This window comes from Candoia aspera, chromosome 4 (genome assembly GCF_035149785.1).
Source record: "Candoia aspera isolate rCanAsp1 chromosome 4, rCanAsp1.hap2, whole genome shotgun sequence".
Classification (NCBI taxonomy): domain Eukaryota; kingdom Metazoa; phylum Chordata; class Lepidosauria; order Squamata; family Boidae; genus Candoia; species Candoia aspera.
Window position 1 is genome coordinate 24,306,805 of NC_086156.1, and position 16,055 is coordinate 24,322,859.

General features: G+C 36.4%; 1 protein-coding gene across 5 annotated transcripts in view; it reads left to right on the top strand.

Annotated features, from left to right (window-relative positions):
• Nucleotides 1-15,357, top strand: part of ANKIB1 (ankyrin repeat and IBR domain containing 1) — a 71,848-nt gene extending 56,491 nt beyond the window's left edge. The window contains exons 18-20 of one of the 5 annotated variants that reach the window (XM_063303615.1): nt 8,790-8,901; nt 11,636-11,769; nt 11,940-15,357. In XM_063303615.1, coding sequence (XP_063159685.1) covers nt 8,790-8,901; nt 11,636-11,769; nt 11,940-12,680 — 987 coding nt within the window. In that variant the 3' untranslated portion in view covers nt 12,681-15,357. The remainder of the gene's footprint in view (nt 1-8,789; nt 8,902-11,635; nt 11,770-11,939) is intronic. The other 4 variants (XM_063303619.1, XM_063303617.1, XM_063303620.1 and 1 more) reach the window with 4 other exon arrangements.
• Nucleotides 15,358-16,055: the final 698 nt, after the last annotated feature.

Here is a 16,055-nt window from a genome sequence, read left to right on the forward strand (position 1 = left end):
AAATTTATGTCCTAGAGGGTTCGATCAGGCATCTTATCCTGGATTAGATTATCCAGGAATCTTCCAGCTTCTGCAGGTCTGCTTGAGCTGTGGCAGGGCAAACGGTATTAATTGTCACACCTGAAATAGAATTTTGAACTTAGTTAAACAAGGGAGAGCAATTCTGTTCCATCCCTTGCAAATGAAACTCCCCACTTGCTCCTTATTGTCAGAAAAGGAAAGCTGCATGTCAAGTTGTCATGGGCAGCGCACCCTTGTCAACAGTGTACCACGAAATGGCAGTTGCTGTTGCTTTTGTTTACTGAGCCAGCTCCTGAATTGAGATTAGTACTTAGCTATGGCACTTTCATTTTTTTCCCTTTTGATGCTTCTTAATTGGCTACAGTCTTGCTTGTAGTTCTATGTATTTAAGGATCTTCCCTTTTAATGAAATTCATATATAATTCATTTGAGTGTGAATATATGCCTGTAAGACAATTTTTAACCTTTCTCTGCACAAGCATTGGATCACAGGAAAAAAAAAAGCTAGTTGTAAAATTGTACCAGATTAGCTAGAGCAGTTTAATTCGCTTTTTGTATTTTCCTCAGTTAATAAAAGCATGGAAACATATTTTTTACACCTATTGTATGATGATCAAGGTTTTTATATTTCTTTGTGGTCTTGGTGCCTTGCCCATGAAGTTGATGCTCTTGCACAGACCTCATGTTGAAAACTTCTAATGCTGTGGAGGATCTTTTGGCAGGAATATTCTCATCCCAGCATACGAGCTCCTGGCTATAGTTTCTACCCATCTCCTTGGCAGTTTCTTTTTTAATGCAAAATAAGCAATTGCATATGTTTCTTCTTGCTTTCCATTGTTGACAACATTTTTACAGTTTTTCTAGTTTTATGCTTGTAAATCTTTTCTTTTTTTAAAATTTATTGTCTGCTCTGCATGCAGCTTTGAGCTCCACTCTACCCCACCCCTCACCATTCAGGAGACTGCAGAGTTCATGGCATGTAAAGTAGCCTTCAGGAAATATTCTGAGTATGGTGGAAAATTGCCACCTGTTGGCAGACAATCTCTTTGTCTCATCTGTCTTGTGTACATTGCCAGTACTTCATTAAACAAGCTTGGAGGAATTGTATTTCTCACCTGAAAGTGGGGATGGATCATGGTTATGGCAATGCCATTGACCTTTTCTGTGGAGTTGTGATTAATACCATTTATTTTGGAATTGAGCATTTCTTTCTTTTTTTAATATAATTTTATTGAAAGTTTTAAAAAGGAAGATTAAAAACTAATACAAACCAATATAAAATAAGAAGAAAAAAGAGAAAGAAATAAAAGAGAAAGCCAGAAGTGTAAGAAAGAAAAAGAAATATAGAAAAGAAAGAAAAAAGATGCAAAGAAGTGGCTTCCGATCTTCTTTACAGCAGTTATAAGTACAAGTAGAAATTTACCTCTTACTCTTTGGTTACAACATAACTCTTCTTTCTATAATCTATCCTGTCTAATCATCAGAACCATAAATCATGTTCATTTTTTTCTGTTTTATGCAGAAAGTCCATAAGGAGTTTCCAGTTACCAATAAACATAGATACTGTCTTTTCTCTGATCAAAGAAGTCAATTGAGCCATCTCAGCAAGTTCCATCATCTTCACTAACCATTCCTCCATTGTGGGTAGTGCCAAATCTTTCCATCTTTGTACATACAATAATCTCACTGCAGTTATCACATCCAAAAACAAAGTTGGATGACTTTTCCAACTGTTGGTCCATCTATCCCAAAAGAAAGACCTCTGGTCTCAGTTGTGTATTAATCTTTAAAATCCTCTCAGTGTGTGTATTTGAATCCAAAATCTAATTAAAATCTAATTTTAAAAAAATTAGTCATCTCAATTTTTTTTTACACATCCACCAAGCATGATAAAATATCCCTTCTTGTTGTTCACATTTCCAACATAAATTTGAAATGCCTTTATACATTCTAGACAATTTCTCTGGTGACATATAGCAACGGTACATCATTTTGTAAAAGTTATCTGTAAGATCATAACATAGTGTAAATTTCAATCCTTACAACCTCATATTTTCATATTGTTCCATCTGTATTTATAACCAAAAATTTTAGCCCACTTTATTATACATCCTTTCAGTTGTTCTTCTGTTTCAAATTTAATACAAGTTTATACATTTTAGCAATTACGTGTTCATCATTTGTACACAATTCTATTTCAAACTCAGTCTTACAATGTTCAAAACCATAAACTCTTTTGTCTACTTTAAATCTTTCTAATAACTGTAAAGAAAACCATTGGCAACTATATCCCTCTGCCATCAGTTCTTCTCTTGATTTTATTTTGTATTCCCATTGACAAAATTCTAGTACCTCCCAATAAGTTAGCCATTTGTGTTTGCCTATTATTTCTCTTCTATAAAATGCTTCTTGTGCTGATAGCCACAAAGGTGTTTTCGGGTACAACCTGGGTTTGTATCTATTCCACATTCTCAATATGGCACTTCTAACATAATGATTTTTAGAACCCACATTAACCTTGACTTTATTGTACCACAGATACCCATGCCAACCGAATCTCAGGTCATGTCCTTCTAAATCCAAAAGCCTTCTAATTCTCAGCAGCACCCATTTTTTCATCCAAACCAAACAGCAAGCTGCAAAATACAATTTCAAATCAGATAAACCCAATACTCCTCTTTCCTTTGTAACACCTTATATTTAATTCATGTTTTTTTCCTGTGCCACACAAATTTAGATATATATAGCCTCCCAGAGTCGTGTTTGAGATGGGCGGTGGAAAAATGTGCTAAATAAATAAATAAAATATATCCTTTTGCCACTGTTTAAATGGTGCATCAGTTGTCAAAACAGGTATTGTCTGAAACAAAATCATCATTCTAGGCAAGACATTTATTTTTATCACAGAAATTCTCACCAGCAATGACAATTGTAGTTTCTCCCATCTTAAGATATCTTTTTTAACTTCATTCCATGTCTTAACATAGTTATTTTGAAATAACATACAATTCATATTTGTCATAGTGATACCCAGATACTTTACTTTTTTCTCAATCTTAGAACCCATTTTATTCATCAATTCTGTTTGATATTCTATTTTCATGGTTTTTTGTTAACATCTTCATCTTCTGTTTGTTGATCTTAAAACCTGGTGATGTACCAAAGTATTTTAGTTTTCCCATTAATGTTTCAATTCCCTTTAAAGGTTCTTCCCAAACCAACATCAAGTCATCTGCAAAAGCCCTTAACTCATAAGTTTCTTTTTTGATTTTTTCTCCCACAATCCTGTCATCTTGCCTTATATCTCTATTCAGTATTTCAAGAACCAAAATAAACAAGAGGAGATAGTGGGCATCCCTGTCTTATTCCTTTTTGTATCTCACAAGGCTTTGTTAGATCTCCATTAAGAATTATTTGTGCTTTCTGTGACGTGTAAATTGATCTTACCCATTTTATAAAGTTCTTTCCAAAGTTCTTATCTTCCAAAACCTTGAACAAGAAAACCCAGTTCAAATTGTCAAAGGCCTTCTCTACATCTAAGAACATCAATGTGGCTTGTTTTTCATTGTGTTGCTCCAAATGTCCCAAAATGTCCAACACATTTCTAATACTGTCCTTTAACTGTCTTTTAGGCAAAAACCCACATTGATCCTTAAGAATAAATTCTTGCAAAATTATTTTCAGCCAGAATCATTGTAAACAACTTGTAGTCATTATTCAATAATGATATCAGCCTATAACTTCTTGTTAAAGTCAAATCTTATTCCTCTTTAGGTATTAGTGCTATATTGGCCTCTTTCCAACTCTCTGGCATCTTTCCTCCCTGTAAGATAGAGTTCATCGTATTTTGTAAAGGTTGTAAAAGTTAATCCTCAAAACGTTTATAATAAGAACCTGATAATCCATCTGATCCAGGCACCTTTCCTAGTTTAATCTTTTTTATAGTTTCACAAACTTCCCTTATTGTTATCGGTCCATTCCTAATCTGTTTCTGTTCCTCTGTAATTGCTGGTAAATTTTGTTTCTTTAAGTATTCATCTGTTTTCTCCAGGGAGATGTCACTTGCTTTATACAAATTGGAATAACATGGATGAAATGCTTTTTGCATGGCCACACTATCCATTAATACAGTATCTCCCTCTTGTAATTTCAGTGTCATTTTCTTTTTTCTTTTCATAATTTATATGCCAACCATCTCCCTGATTTGTTTGCAAACTCAGTTTTTTTGTTTTATACAGTTCATTTTTATTTCCATTTCTCTTGCTGTTAACATAGATAACTGTCATTGTAAAAGCTTAATTTGTTGAGAAATACTTATCTTCTCTGGAAATTTCTTTGATTTTTCTTCTTTTCTCTTTATCTCACCCAGAATGGCTTGTGTTTTTTCTTGCCTCTTCTTTTTGAGTTCACTATTATGTTGTATAAATAACCTCTGATAAAAGCTTGACTTGCATCCCAAACCATTCCTAAATCAGTACCTTTATCTAAATTATTTTCAAAAAAATCTTTTAATTTCTTTTTACAATCCTCCACTCTTGCTTTTTTTTGTAGCAACATTTAATTTAATCTCCATTTAAAAGAACTGGAATCCCTTTTATAAACCAAACTCACAGGATTATGATCCAAAAAAGTATTTGGTAGTATCTCTACTTTAGAAACCTAAATAGCCAAATTCTTCGAAATCCAAATCATATCTGTTCTTGAAAAGGATCTTTGTCTTTCAGAAAAGTAGGTGTAGTCTCTTGAATTGCCATTTTTCTGTCTCCATATATCCACAAACCCTAAATTATCTATCAGATCAAAGAAAACCTTTGGTAATTTGCCTTGAGTGATTTTAATATTTTTCTCAGAAGTTCTATCCAGTTGTGGGGAGATCACTCAGGAATTGAGTATTTCTAAGCTGCCCCCAAGTATGATGGTTTTTAAATGACCTCTGGTTCTGGTGGCCATGTCATCAGCAATCCCATTTCCCATTCTCCAGTATTCTCCCCAATTCCAGGAGATTCCTTGTCATGGCATTCCAACTTTAGAGAAGTCAACTGATAAATCTAAGTGGCATTCTTATAAAGAAAGAAAAAGAAATAAAAAACTTATTCTTTCTATGTTCTAAAGTCTATAAATATACCAGAGAGCAGATTAAATTTGGTTCACCCTTCAAATTCAGGGCCTCAGCCTCCTGTAGTTTTAACAGTGACAGTCAAACTCCATTTTTAGCAGTTAAACTTGTTTTGGGGAATCACAAGATTTGGTGTTGGACAGGGAAATCATAGAATGGCACACACTATTTTCAACAGCTGCAAAAATTAGATGTGCTTACTCAAGATCAGAGTTTAATATTTCATCCCAACAAACCATTCCTTCAGCTACTAGCATGAATCATTCTGCTGATTTCTTTTCAAAGGAAGTTACGAAAATTCTGGCTGCAGCCTGAAAGGTACCATTACTCATATGCAGCCAGTTGGACCAGTTAGTCCATCTTCATTTCTGATCTAGTTATGGACCTGTGAAATGTTTTCTACAGCCTGTATTTCAGTATTTATTTTGCCTACCTTTTAAGAATCTTTTATTTCTTTTGAGTTTATGATTTGGCTCTCCATGCTTCAGTGGACTTTGATTTTATTCATCATCATCTATACTCTCCCCACCACTATTACCCTACTACAGTACTAATCTAGAGTCTTCCCTTGTTCTTTCTTGTTTGACCAGTAAGTCTTTGAAACCTGTATCTGTGAATATAATCTCATTAATTTAAGGTTGCTTGGTGGTGGCAGCTAGTCAGTTGTGTGCCCTTACGAGTTGGTCACCCCTATCTCTACCTCTACAAGAACTAGACAGTGTTGACTTTATATGTTTCTTCACAAACTTGTTTCTGCTTCTTACCAACCATTTGTCTTGCCTGCATCATATCCTTCCACATCATTATACCCTATGCATTCATATAGCATTGGATTTCTTTGTGGATTGTACTACTTCCATCTGTGATTCCCATTGCCTATTTATATGCTACCAAAGTTGGACTTCCTAACCTTATATCAGTATTTTGCAAAGTGAGTGTCTGCCACCCTCTTGCCTACCACCTTGCAAGCAGAGATTTTCTTCTGGTAGAAAATTTTACCAGAATCATTTTCTCTTCACCGGGCTTATGTAAAGTTGCCACTTGATTAGAACCTACATTCTTCATTCAGCATTATTGCTGAAACATCACAGAAACCAAATTTGAGCGGGTAGTGCTCTTTTGTTCTTACATGATTGGACATATTCTATCTCTGTTGATGTAAGCTTGTTACTTACCTTTATGAATGAACCACAGAGACTATGGAGTAAAAAAGACAGATTGTTTACCTCTGACTGTACTTCTTCAAGTGGTCATCTATGAAGTCACTCTCCTCTATTGATGCCTCAAATTTAAGGACTCATTTTTTCTCAAAGGCTGAGCTAATTTTGGGGAAATGAGGGGACAGGTGGAAACTATGATTAGGTGTACCCACTTGGTGATGAGTGCCTCCAGACAAAAAGACCCCTGCAACCCTGACATGGGCACTATGTAGGAGCACTACTCCCATGTGTGGAAGAATAGATGACTGCTCAGAGAATCACAGACAAGAAACATGCCCTTTTTATATTTAGCATTTTGTTTTTGATTTATGCCTTATAAATAGTACCATCATTTGTATGAATGAATTGACCATACTGTTGCAAGATAGCACAGTGGATTGAATAAAAACTGGGAGAATGAATAGTAAGGAAGCATCATCCATGTAGCTATGAGAGCCCAGTGATCCCAGACTAATCTGTCATTGGCAGATATAAAAGAGTGAACAAAATGAAAAGAGAATGAAAAATTAATCTTGCCAATTCCAGGCAAGTAAAATATGAATATATTGTTCTACAGAAGTAGGAGTTGATTACCTGTGAGATAGAGAGGAAGTTTTTTTTTTTCTTCAACCCTTCCTTTAGGATTTTTTACTTTGTGATTTATACAATTTCATATACTAAGTATACTTCCTTTTTTATTGTCACTGGATATGCTTGCAAGAGTATAGTTTGCTTCTAATAGTCAAATTAACTGGCTGGCTTTTTTCCAATAATTAAATGTTTGCAATAAAACATTTGAATTATTAGAAATCAGTGAATATTATTTGAAGTTTGCACTGCTGTATCACTGGTATGAGATAAATTAGTGATTTTTGTTTGAGAGTTTTCCTGTTTATTATATAATGCTTAACAGTGAAACTACTGCTTTACAGAAACTTGATCAATGTTTAACTAAGATGAGAACATTAAGAAAAAGTTGAAGTAAGCTAGTAAAAAAAAAAACTACCTTAGCAGCATTAGATGAAAAAGTTGTCTAGTTCAGAACTCTTATCATAGACCGGGCCAACAATTTTTCTCCAAGAAACTCTTGTGAACTGTTTCATGCAGTTTATAGCACCATCAGTATCTGATGCTGATATTATTTAGAAATAATAACCATTATTAAAGCATACACCATATGTACAGTCTTTTCAAAAAGGAACCCATCCATTAGTCATCACAGTCAGAAGTGGTGACGAATATAATTAAGCTAGTTATGCTTATGTGAAACATATACTATTTTGACCAACTAATAAATGTTGCTGGGTGACTGATACCTTCTGTCTACTCAGAAATGTCCCATTGAGTTCCATTGCAATTATGTATGTGTGCTCAAGTTTGCAGTCAATGTTCTTGATTTTTGAAATAAAGAATACTTCGTCAATTAGGACTACATGCACTTCAAAAGTAATTTGGGCTGTTGATTTCTGTGGTCCCTCAAAAAACAAGACAAAGCATAAAAGGTAATTCAACTGTGAGCCTGTTCACTTTGAACAAAAATATCCCAGGATTACACAGAACTATAAACCAAGGATTTTATTCACATTACATGATAGGCAGAAGATGGAAAAATACGCTGATTAGATCAATTGAACATTGTTTCCAACGATTCATGACAATGAGTTTGCTAAGATACTTAATCCAAAGGTATCATTTATCTATATGACACTTGCTAGAACTGTTGCAGATTCTTTTGGTAATTAACTCATAGGCAAGCACACATAATAGCCAAAAGTAAATTTCCAAACTGCTGTATTTGCTGAGTATGTTTTAACAGAGACATGTACCAGGCAATTTTTCTTTGCAGTATTTATTTTACTATGCAAAGAGTAGAAAGGAAACAAAAGCCTGTTCATCTAATCTACTACATTGTTATCAGTGCTGATAAGGGAGGAAAAAGAGCATACAGTACCAATTTCACTGATGCAGGCTCAGTCTTTTATGTTATAGAAATCTTACTGCCAACATCAAATGTATCCTTAACTTTTTAAGGATATTGAAAATGGATAGATAATAAGTGCTTAGCTTAAGGACTTACCAAAAAGTATTATAATGTTAGACAAATCAATTCATTGCATTAAAATATATATAATTAAAATAAACAAATTGATTAATTAAATTCAATAGGCCTTGAAATGCTTATAATAAGAATGCAGCCAATCATGCAGCAGCAGCAGCTTCATAGATTTGTTAGCTGAATTTATTAGTTTAGCAAATTTATGTATTTTTGGAATTTTATTTATAAAAATTGCATGATGTAGGTTGCTATTTAGCTATTTACTTTTTATGAAACAGGTGATTTTATAATGCATAAAATCACAGGGAGTATTTTTTTTCCATTAAGTTGCTGTTTGTTGTGCTCCAAATATATTACTGCATGCTTCCCTGTATTTTGTAACGTTTGGTTTATGCAGGAATATGCTGAATTTCAGTATCGGAGGAGGCACAGACAGCGTCGACGTGGAGACATGCAGAGTCTGCTGAGTAATGCCCCAGATCCTGATGATCCAAGTGAGAGTACACTAGGTAACGTTTTCATACAAGGTCTTTATTTTCCTTTAAACTAGCTCAATTTTCCTTTATTTAAACAGAAATTTATTAAAGGGATATCATTCAGTCCTTTTTCAAGTAAATAATTCACAAGAATTATTTGATCAGCAGATTAATTTCCAAAGAGAGTCCCTTGCTTAAATCCTCAGAGGAATAGTAAAGTATTTACCAAAAGATACAATATTTCTGATTTTTGAAATGAAAATAAGAGAGACTAGCAGTACTTAGCAGTATATTTAGCAAATGTAGGATTCTCAGAATTTATTAGGTTGTATCAAGATGGAAATGCAGTTTCCTCTTTCATAATAAGCTGAGAATGAGATCACTTTTCCCCCTTTCTACTGTGATAGAAGAGTATAAAATGTATTTTGAGATGCCCTATATTTCTGTTGTTCATATACTATTATATATATATTGATATTTTAGAAATCTGCCTTTTTATTTTTATTTAACGTTCTTAACATAAACAAATAAGAGAACAATCTTTAAACTTAGAAAAAAAATTAAGAGACCAAAGCAAAAAAAGAAATAAAAATAGAAAAGAGACAACCCCAAACCAGCTAAGAATACAAACTAAGAAAGAAAAGAAAAAGACAAAGAAGAAAAATAATCTACCTTATATTTTATACTTATCAATAGTCCCTAGTTTACTACAGGTAGTCCTTGACCTACGACCATTTATTCAGTGACCATTCAAAGTTACAACGGCACTGAACAAAGGGACTTAAGACGCGTGCCTGTAGTTACGGCCATTGCAGCATCTCTGCAGTCACGTGATCAAAATTCAGGCGCTTGGCAGGCCACCTGCATTTACGACCGCAGAGACACTGCAGCTCCCCCCACCTGCCTGTCCCCCCCATCTATGCCCTTTTGGCCCCCTGCTGCCCTGCACTCCACTGTCCCAGCTGACCTTAGCCTTCTTGCTCTCGCTGCTGCTGAGACGTACCCGGCCTGGCGGCTGGGCTGGGGTGGGGCTGGGCTTTGCACTGTGAAAAAAAAGCCAAAAGCTGCCCCAGAGCTGCGGCATGCCAAAAATCGCCTTTGCAAACAGCTCTGGGTGGGACTTCATGTTCCCTCCCACAAAAAAGCCCAAAGCAGCCCCTTTACAAGGAGCTTTGGGGTGGGGCGGGGCAGGGCTTCACGTTCCACCAAAAAAAAAAAAAAAGCCAAAGGCAGCAAAGGCAAAGGAGCCTTTTGGCATGTTGTGGCTCAGGGGCTGCTTTGGGCTTTTTTTTTTTCCCCCCTCTAATGCAAAGCCTAGTCCCGTCCCAGCCCAGCAACCAAGCCAGACATGCCTCATCAGCAGCAGAAGCAAGAAGACAGCGAAGGTCAGCTGGGGCGGCAGGGGTCTCGGAATGCAGGGTGGTGAGGGTGACTGCGGTTGGGACTGGGCTAGGGTAGCTGTGGCTTCCTGAGGTCTGGCAAGCAGCTCCAGAGCTGTACAGTTCTAGAGCTGCTTGCGGCCCTGCAAGGCAGGGTGCAGGGCGGTGAAAAGGGCAGAGGTGGAGGGGAGATATGCAGGTATGGGGTGGGGGGTGTTGGAGGCAGTCCCTTACCTTACTGAGGCTCGGGGCTGGGAGGGACCAAACCCAGAATGGCTTGGATTGGAGTGGGTACTCGCTTAACAACCCACAATTCTCAGTTAACGGCAACAGGGAGTGCCAGGATTGCAGTTGCTAAGCGATAGTCATGTGACATCTCCTTTACAACTGCATTGCATAGCAATGGAAATTCCAGTCCCAGTTGTGGTTATAAGTCGAAGACTACCTGTAAATGCGTTATTATAATATAATCAGTACAAAATATTATTGTAAAATATCACAAAAACTCTGCCATAGTAACACATATTATTTGGATACAAATTTTCCATCTTATGTGTGACTTGGTAGGAATCAATCATCAACTTAGATTTGTACATTAAAATGTGTAAAATCCATGAGGTAGTGTGTGTATGTAAATATGTTGTCTAACAACCTACATTCAGGCAGTTTAGTGAGTTCTAGTCCCACCTTAGGCACGAAGCCAACCTTGGACCAGTCATTCTCTCTCAGCCCTAGGAAGGAGGCAAGGGCAAACCACTTCCAAAATCCTGCCAAGAAAACTGAAGGGACTAGTCCAAGCAGTCACCAGGAGTCAAAGACTGACTCAAAAGCAACCCCCTCCAAAAAAAGTTATCAAAAGAATATTTGCTCTGTGTGTGTGTGTGTGTGTGTTTGTGTGTGTGTGTGTGCGTGTGATGTTTTAGTCCCAAGTACTCTATAGGAGGGGTCCCCAACCCCTGGGCCACAGACTGGTACCCATCCATGGCCTGTTAGGAACCGGGCCATGCAGCAGGAGGTGAGCGGTGGGTGAGCGAGTGAATTTACAGCCTGAGTGTTTACAGCCGTTCCCCATCGCTCGCATTACTGCCTGAGCTCCGCCTCCTGTCAGAGGAAGCAAGCCCATTGGCTGCTATCTCCAAACGGCACAAAGAAAAAAGAATACAAGGTCGGGAAAAAGAGGAAGTGCTTGAATCATCCCAAAACCATCCCCCCCCCAGTCCGTGGAAAAATTGTCTTCCATGAAACCGGTCCCTGGTGCCAAAAAGGTTGGGAACTGCTGCTCTATAGCATCACTTCAGTTCACATGAAGAGAAGTTAAAAACAATGGATTTAAGAGTAGTGGAGACAAGTAAACCCCTTGTATTAATTTGTAAACTTTCCTTGAGCAGATACTCAAGAAGCTGGCAGTAACAGAAGACATGGTAATTCCATGGTGAGTTCAGCTTCCATGAGTATCCTTCACAGCTCTTCTCTTCATGACTATACTCCTGTTAGTCGCTCTGAAAACCAGGATTCTCTGCAGGTATATTTGTTTATCTTTTCTTTATTATGTTATTTCTTTAGCTTGTATCTATTTATCTTCTATCTTCATCAGCTTGTTCTTACTTCCAAAATAAATATCATTAATTAGTGTACATGTATATATGCATGATATACAGTATAGGCACTTCTTAATTTTGATATCTCTTATAGGCACTGAGTTCCTTGGATGAAGATGATCCAAACATACTTCTTGCTATTCAGTTATCATTACAAGAATCTGGCTTGGTTATTGACGATGAAACTAGAGACTTCCTGACTAATGAAGCTTCATTAGGAGCAATAGGTACTTCTTTGCCTACAAGATTAGACTCTGGTCCAGTAAATATAGATAATCCAAGAGCAGCTCTAAGTAGCTCTGAACTTTTAGAACTTGGTGATAGCCTGATGAAACTAAGCGCAGATAGTGATCAGTTTTCGACAGACCACCTTAGTTCTCACGCTTTCAATAATACAAGAAGTGGCTTATATTCAGCATCTGGTGAAGCTGACTCAGGTAGCCAAGATCTTAATATAAATGAAAATCTCCTTGGAAACATAATGGCTTGGTTCCATGACATGAATCCTCAGAGTATTGCACTCATTCCTTCTGCAAGTACAGAAACAGATGATGATTCACAGCAACCCAGTACTGAAGAGGGATTAGTGGAGCAGCCACATGTAAGACAAGATCTTCTAGAGGAAGATGCACTTTTTGAGGATGCACTCAAAAATGAAGGCAGAGGCACTCAAAGAGAAGAAGGTGCTGCTGCTGGAGACATTAGTAAAGGAGAAACAGTTCCACAAAGTGAAGACTCTTCTGGTGAGACTAGTAGCCAAGTTGTAACTTCAGATGTTTCACGTCAGACATCTAAAACTTCAGCTGAATGGGTTGAACATGTGCATTTGGTGTAATCACAAGATGTCTGAAGACAGGAATTGATTGTGGAATGGCTAGGCAATTGCCAACGGTACACTATATAGCGTAAGAATTCTGGAAACTTTGACAAATGCTAGCAGAGCTCAGTTGTTTACCAGAGGTGTAAAAACGGAATAAATAGAAATTTCCTTGGTGTTCTTTATGAAGATTATTTGAACCTTTCAGGGAATTTCCATTGCATTGGACAGTAAAGTGGCTTGCTTGTTTGGTGGAAGTAGAGAGCTTGTACTCCACGTTCCCAATACAATGCATTATCTATTTAGCCTTAGGCTGATGATCCTTAACTTGAAAGTGGAGATTAAAGGCTTCCTTAGCTTCTTATCTTAAGAAACCATTTTCTCCTTTTTCTCTCATTTGTCTTACCCTTTAAAAACCAAGGTTTAGCAGTAAACATTATGTCTTGCTTTCCCCAATTAATCAGTAATAGTATGAATTGAGGTAGAAGTGGATCTTTTCTAATTAGAATAAACTTTTCATGTTTATGTACAGATGTGCCAAACTGAGCAGCAAATCAACTTCAACACAAAATTATGCAGTCTTGTTTTTTTACACTAACCTATATTTTAAGGATGATATAAAGACCACACACATACACACACACACACAGCTTTTCCAGGTTGCACTGGCATTTATTACCATTATGATTGCATTAACATCATTTTATCTTAACTAAATCTAATTCTGCTATTAAGGACAGTTACTTTAAACAGCAAGTTTGCTCAATTGGAAAGGCACTTCAGTAGAAGTCCAGTCTTTTCATTCTGTGCACTGTGAGTGCAGTTGCTTTTAGCAGTAACATTTTACAAAACAAAGTTTGAAATTTCCTTAAGCTAGAGGCAGCCCCCCCCCCCGATAAAAGACTATCACATGCAACATGTTATTGTGCCTTTGCCTAACCTAAATAGATAGTCACCACAGTTAAATGAATACTAGTCACTTGTTCTGGAGTATACTATGCTATGAACTGCAAAAACCTCCATAAAACCACTCATGGCCTTTCCTTTCCACTCAATACTTACATAGGGTATAAGCCTTCCCTACACAGGTATGGCATGCACACCTAGAAGGATCCCCATAGGATTCAAGAGAGCCTTATTTTCTCCTACTCTCCCGCCCCTATCTTCCTCAGCATGCACTTGAGGGCAGTACAGCATATGTGTGAGTATCTGTGTGTGCCTCCCGTATCTCCATCCGGCCTACTTGTTTCACTCAGTGAAGTTGTATGAGCTTCAGCTGAAAAGAGAGGGAGGGAGGGAGGGAGGGAGAGGAATAAGAGGGAGTGCTTCCAGTGCCTGCACTCTGAGAGGTGGGTGAGAAATACAGCAGTTTAGGCAAAGCTCTTGCTTGCAGACTCCATAGCTGTGCAGGGAGTTGTTATACCCTAGATGTCAAAGTTTTTATAGAAATAATAAACACTACAGTATATTCTTTTCAATTGCACAATATTCATTTGGCATATGATTGCTGTTCCATATTTTCTAAAAAAAAAAAACCCCACAACCTTCCCTAATGGTGTCTTACTATGAAGAAAATTTTTGTTGAGATTGGCTCAAAAACATCAAAACCTCACTGTAAATTAGTGATGCGGATTGTAACTTTAACTAGAAGTAATGGTTTTAAATTACTGTTTTGCTTGCATATAATCAAAGCCTAGGTTAACAGAAGCAAAACGAATGAAATGCTCCACTTTTTTGTTTGATTTGATGTGAGAGATCTGCTACATCTGATACAAAAACTTCTTGCTACTGTTTGTGTACAGTAAGGTATTTTGATGGCAGACAAGGTATGTACATTGATTACTGTGAGTTACAAGAAAAAGTGTTGAATCTTTCAGTTAAGGATAACTGTTGGAATTTTGCAGTCCCTGTGGCTCATAAAACTGAATATTAACTGTTTAATCCATTAAAAGAAATCTGTTTCTTGACATTTCTTTGGAAGGAGTCGTCTGCTTCTCTATTACTATATTCTGTACGTCCATTATATTTCCTAGCTTGGCTTCCAGTTGCCCTGCCCTGAAAGTATTGGTGTTGAATCCCTTTTTCTAGCCTTCGAAAATTATCTCTTTAAACAGCTGTCTATTATAGAATCCTTTCTAACCTAAAATAGATCTTGAAGACTCTATCTTCACTAATTGGTCTTACATATTTTAAATACACATACAGCTTCCTTGAATTATAATTTCCAAATAGAATATCACATGGTTTTGTGTATTGCATTAAGATGTTTTGCAAAGCTAAGAGAAGATATGTATGAGTGCTTTCTGTGATGATAGTGAAGTTTGTGGGTTCTGGTTTTCTGTAACTTGGTTTAAATTGTGCAGTATATTCCATTGTTAAATTTATTCTGAGCATGAAATTTAGCATATTAAATTTGTATTTTCTTGGTACTTATTTAAAATTTAAGACCATCCCACTAATTGAATTTAGAATTCTGAAAGAAAGTTTGGCAAGCCTATTTTGTAAACCAATTAATTTTATAAAGGAAAACAAAACTACTATAATCTTGAAAATGGTATTTGCACTTTCATAGTATATACTTGATACATTCCCACTTTATATACAGTAGGATATTACAACCGTGTAGATGTTTGGCCAAATGAATGCTGTTAATAATATGTACAATTTTTGATTAAACATTTATTACTTAAACTAATTCCTCCTGTCTCTTGTATTCCTTTACCAAATATTGTATTAGATGAAAGAATTGTGTTTAGGATTTTAAAAAAAAGTTCACACTGGTGTGCAACAATTTCCTGTGATTTTCTAGTAGAGGGTTTCAATAACAGTTCCTATGCTTGCACAGGATGTTCCAAAGAATATCTTTGGTTTTAGTTTAGTTTAGTTTGTTCTTGTGTAAAGTTTAAAATCACCTGTAATAAAACAAAACCCAGATCCCCTTAAGCAGAAGACATCTTCTGAATGCAAAAAGGAACTTTGAGATCAAACACACTATTCTGTATTTCAAGCACTGTACAGCATTAAAAGTAGGTAATTTGCACAGGAGTAGTTGACAGATAATTATCCATTGACTAAAATACTATTCTAATAGCTGAAACACTAATGCAAATAAATAGCACTGTTAACTATTCTGTTTAGAAGTATCTGAATTACTCGTGCATTTCTGAAACTGAAACCAGAAGGGAATAGAGATAGAAGTGCAAATTTGCCCTGAGATATCAACCACCCGTTCATTTGAAGTGTTCATTTTTAACAGATCATAATAAACATTCTAATGAGGATCAAAAAATACACTTGGTGCCAACCTTTATTCTAATATAAGATAATAAAATGTCCTGGGTCTTTCAGGAACACTACATCTACTTGAATAGTTTTCTTGCATTTTGACATTTT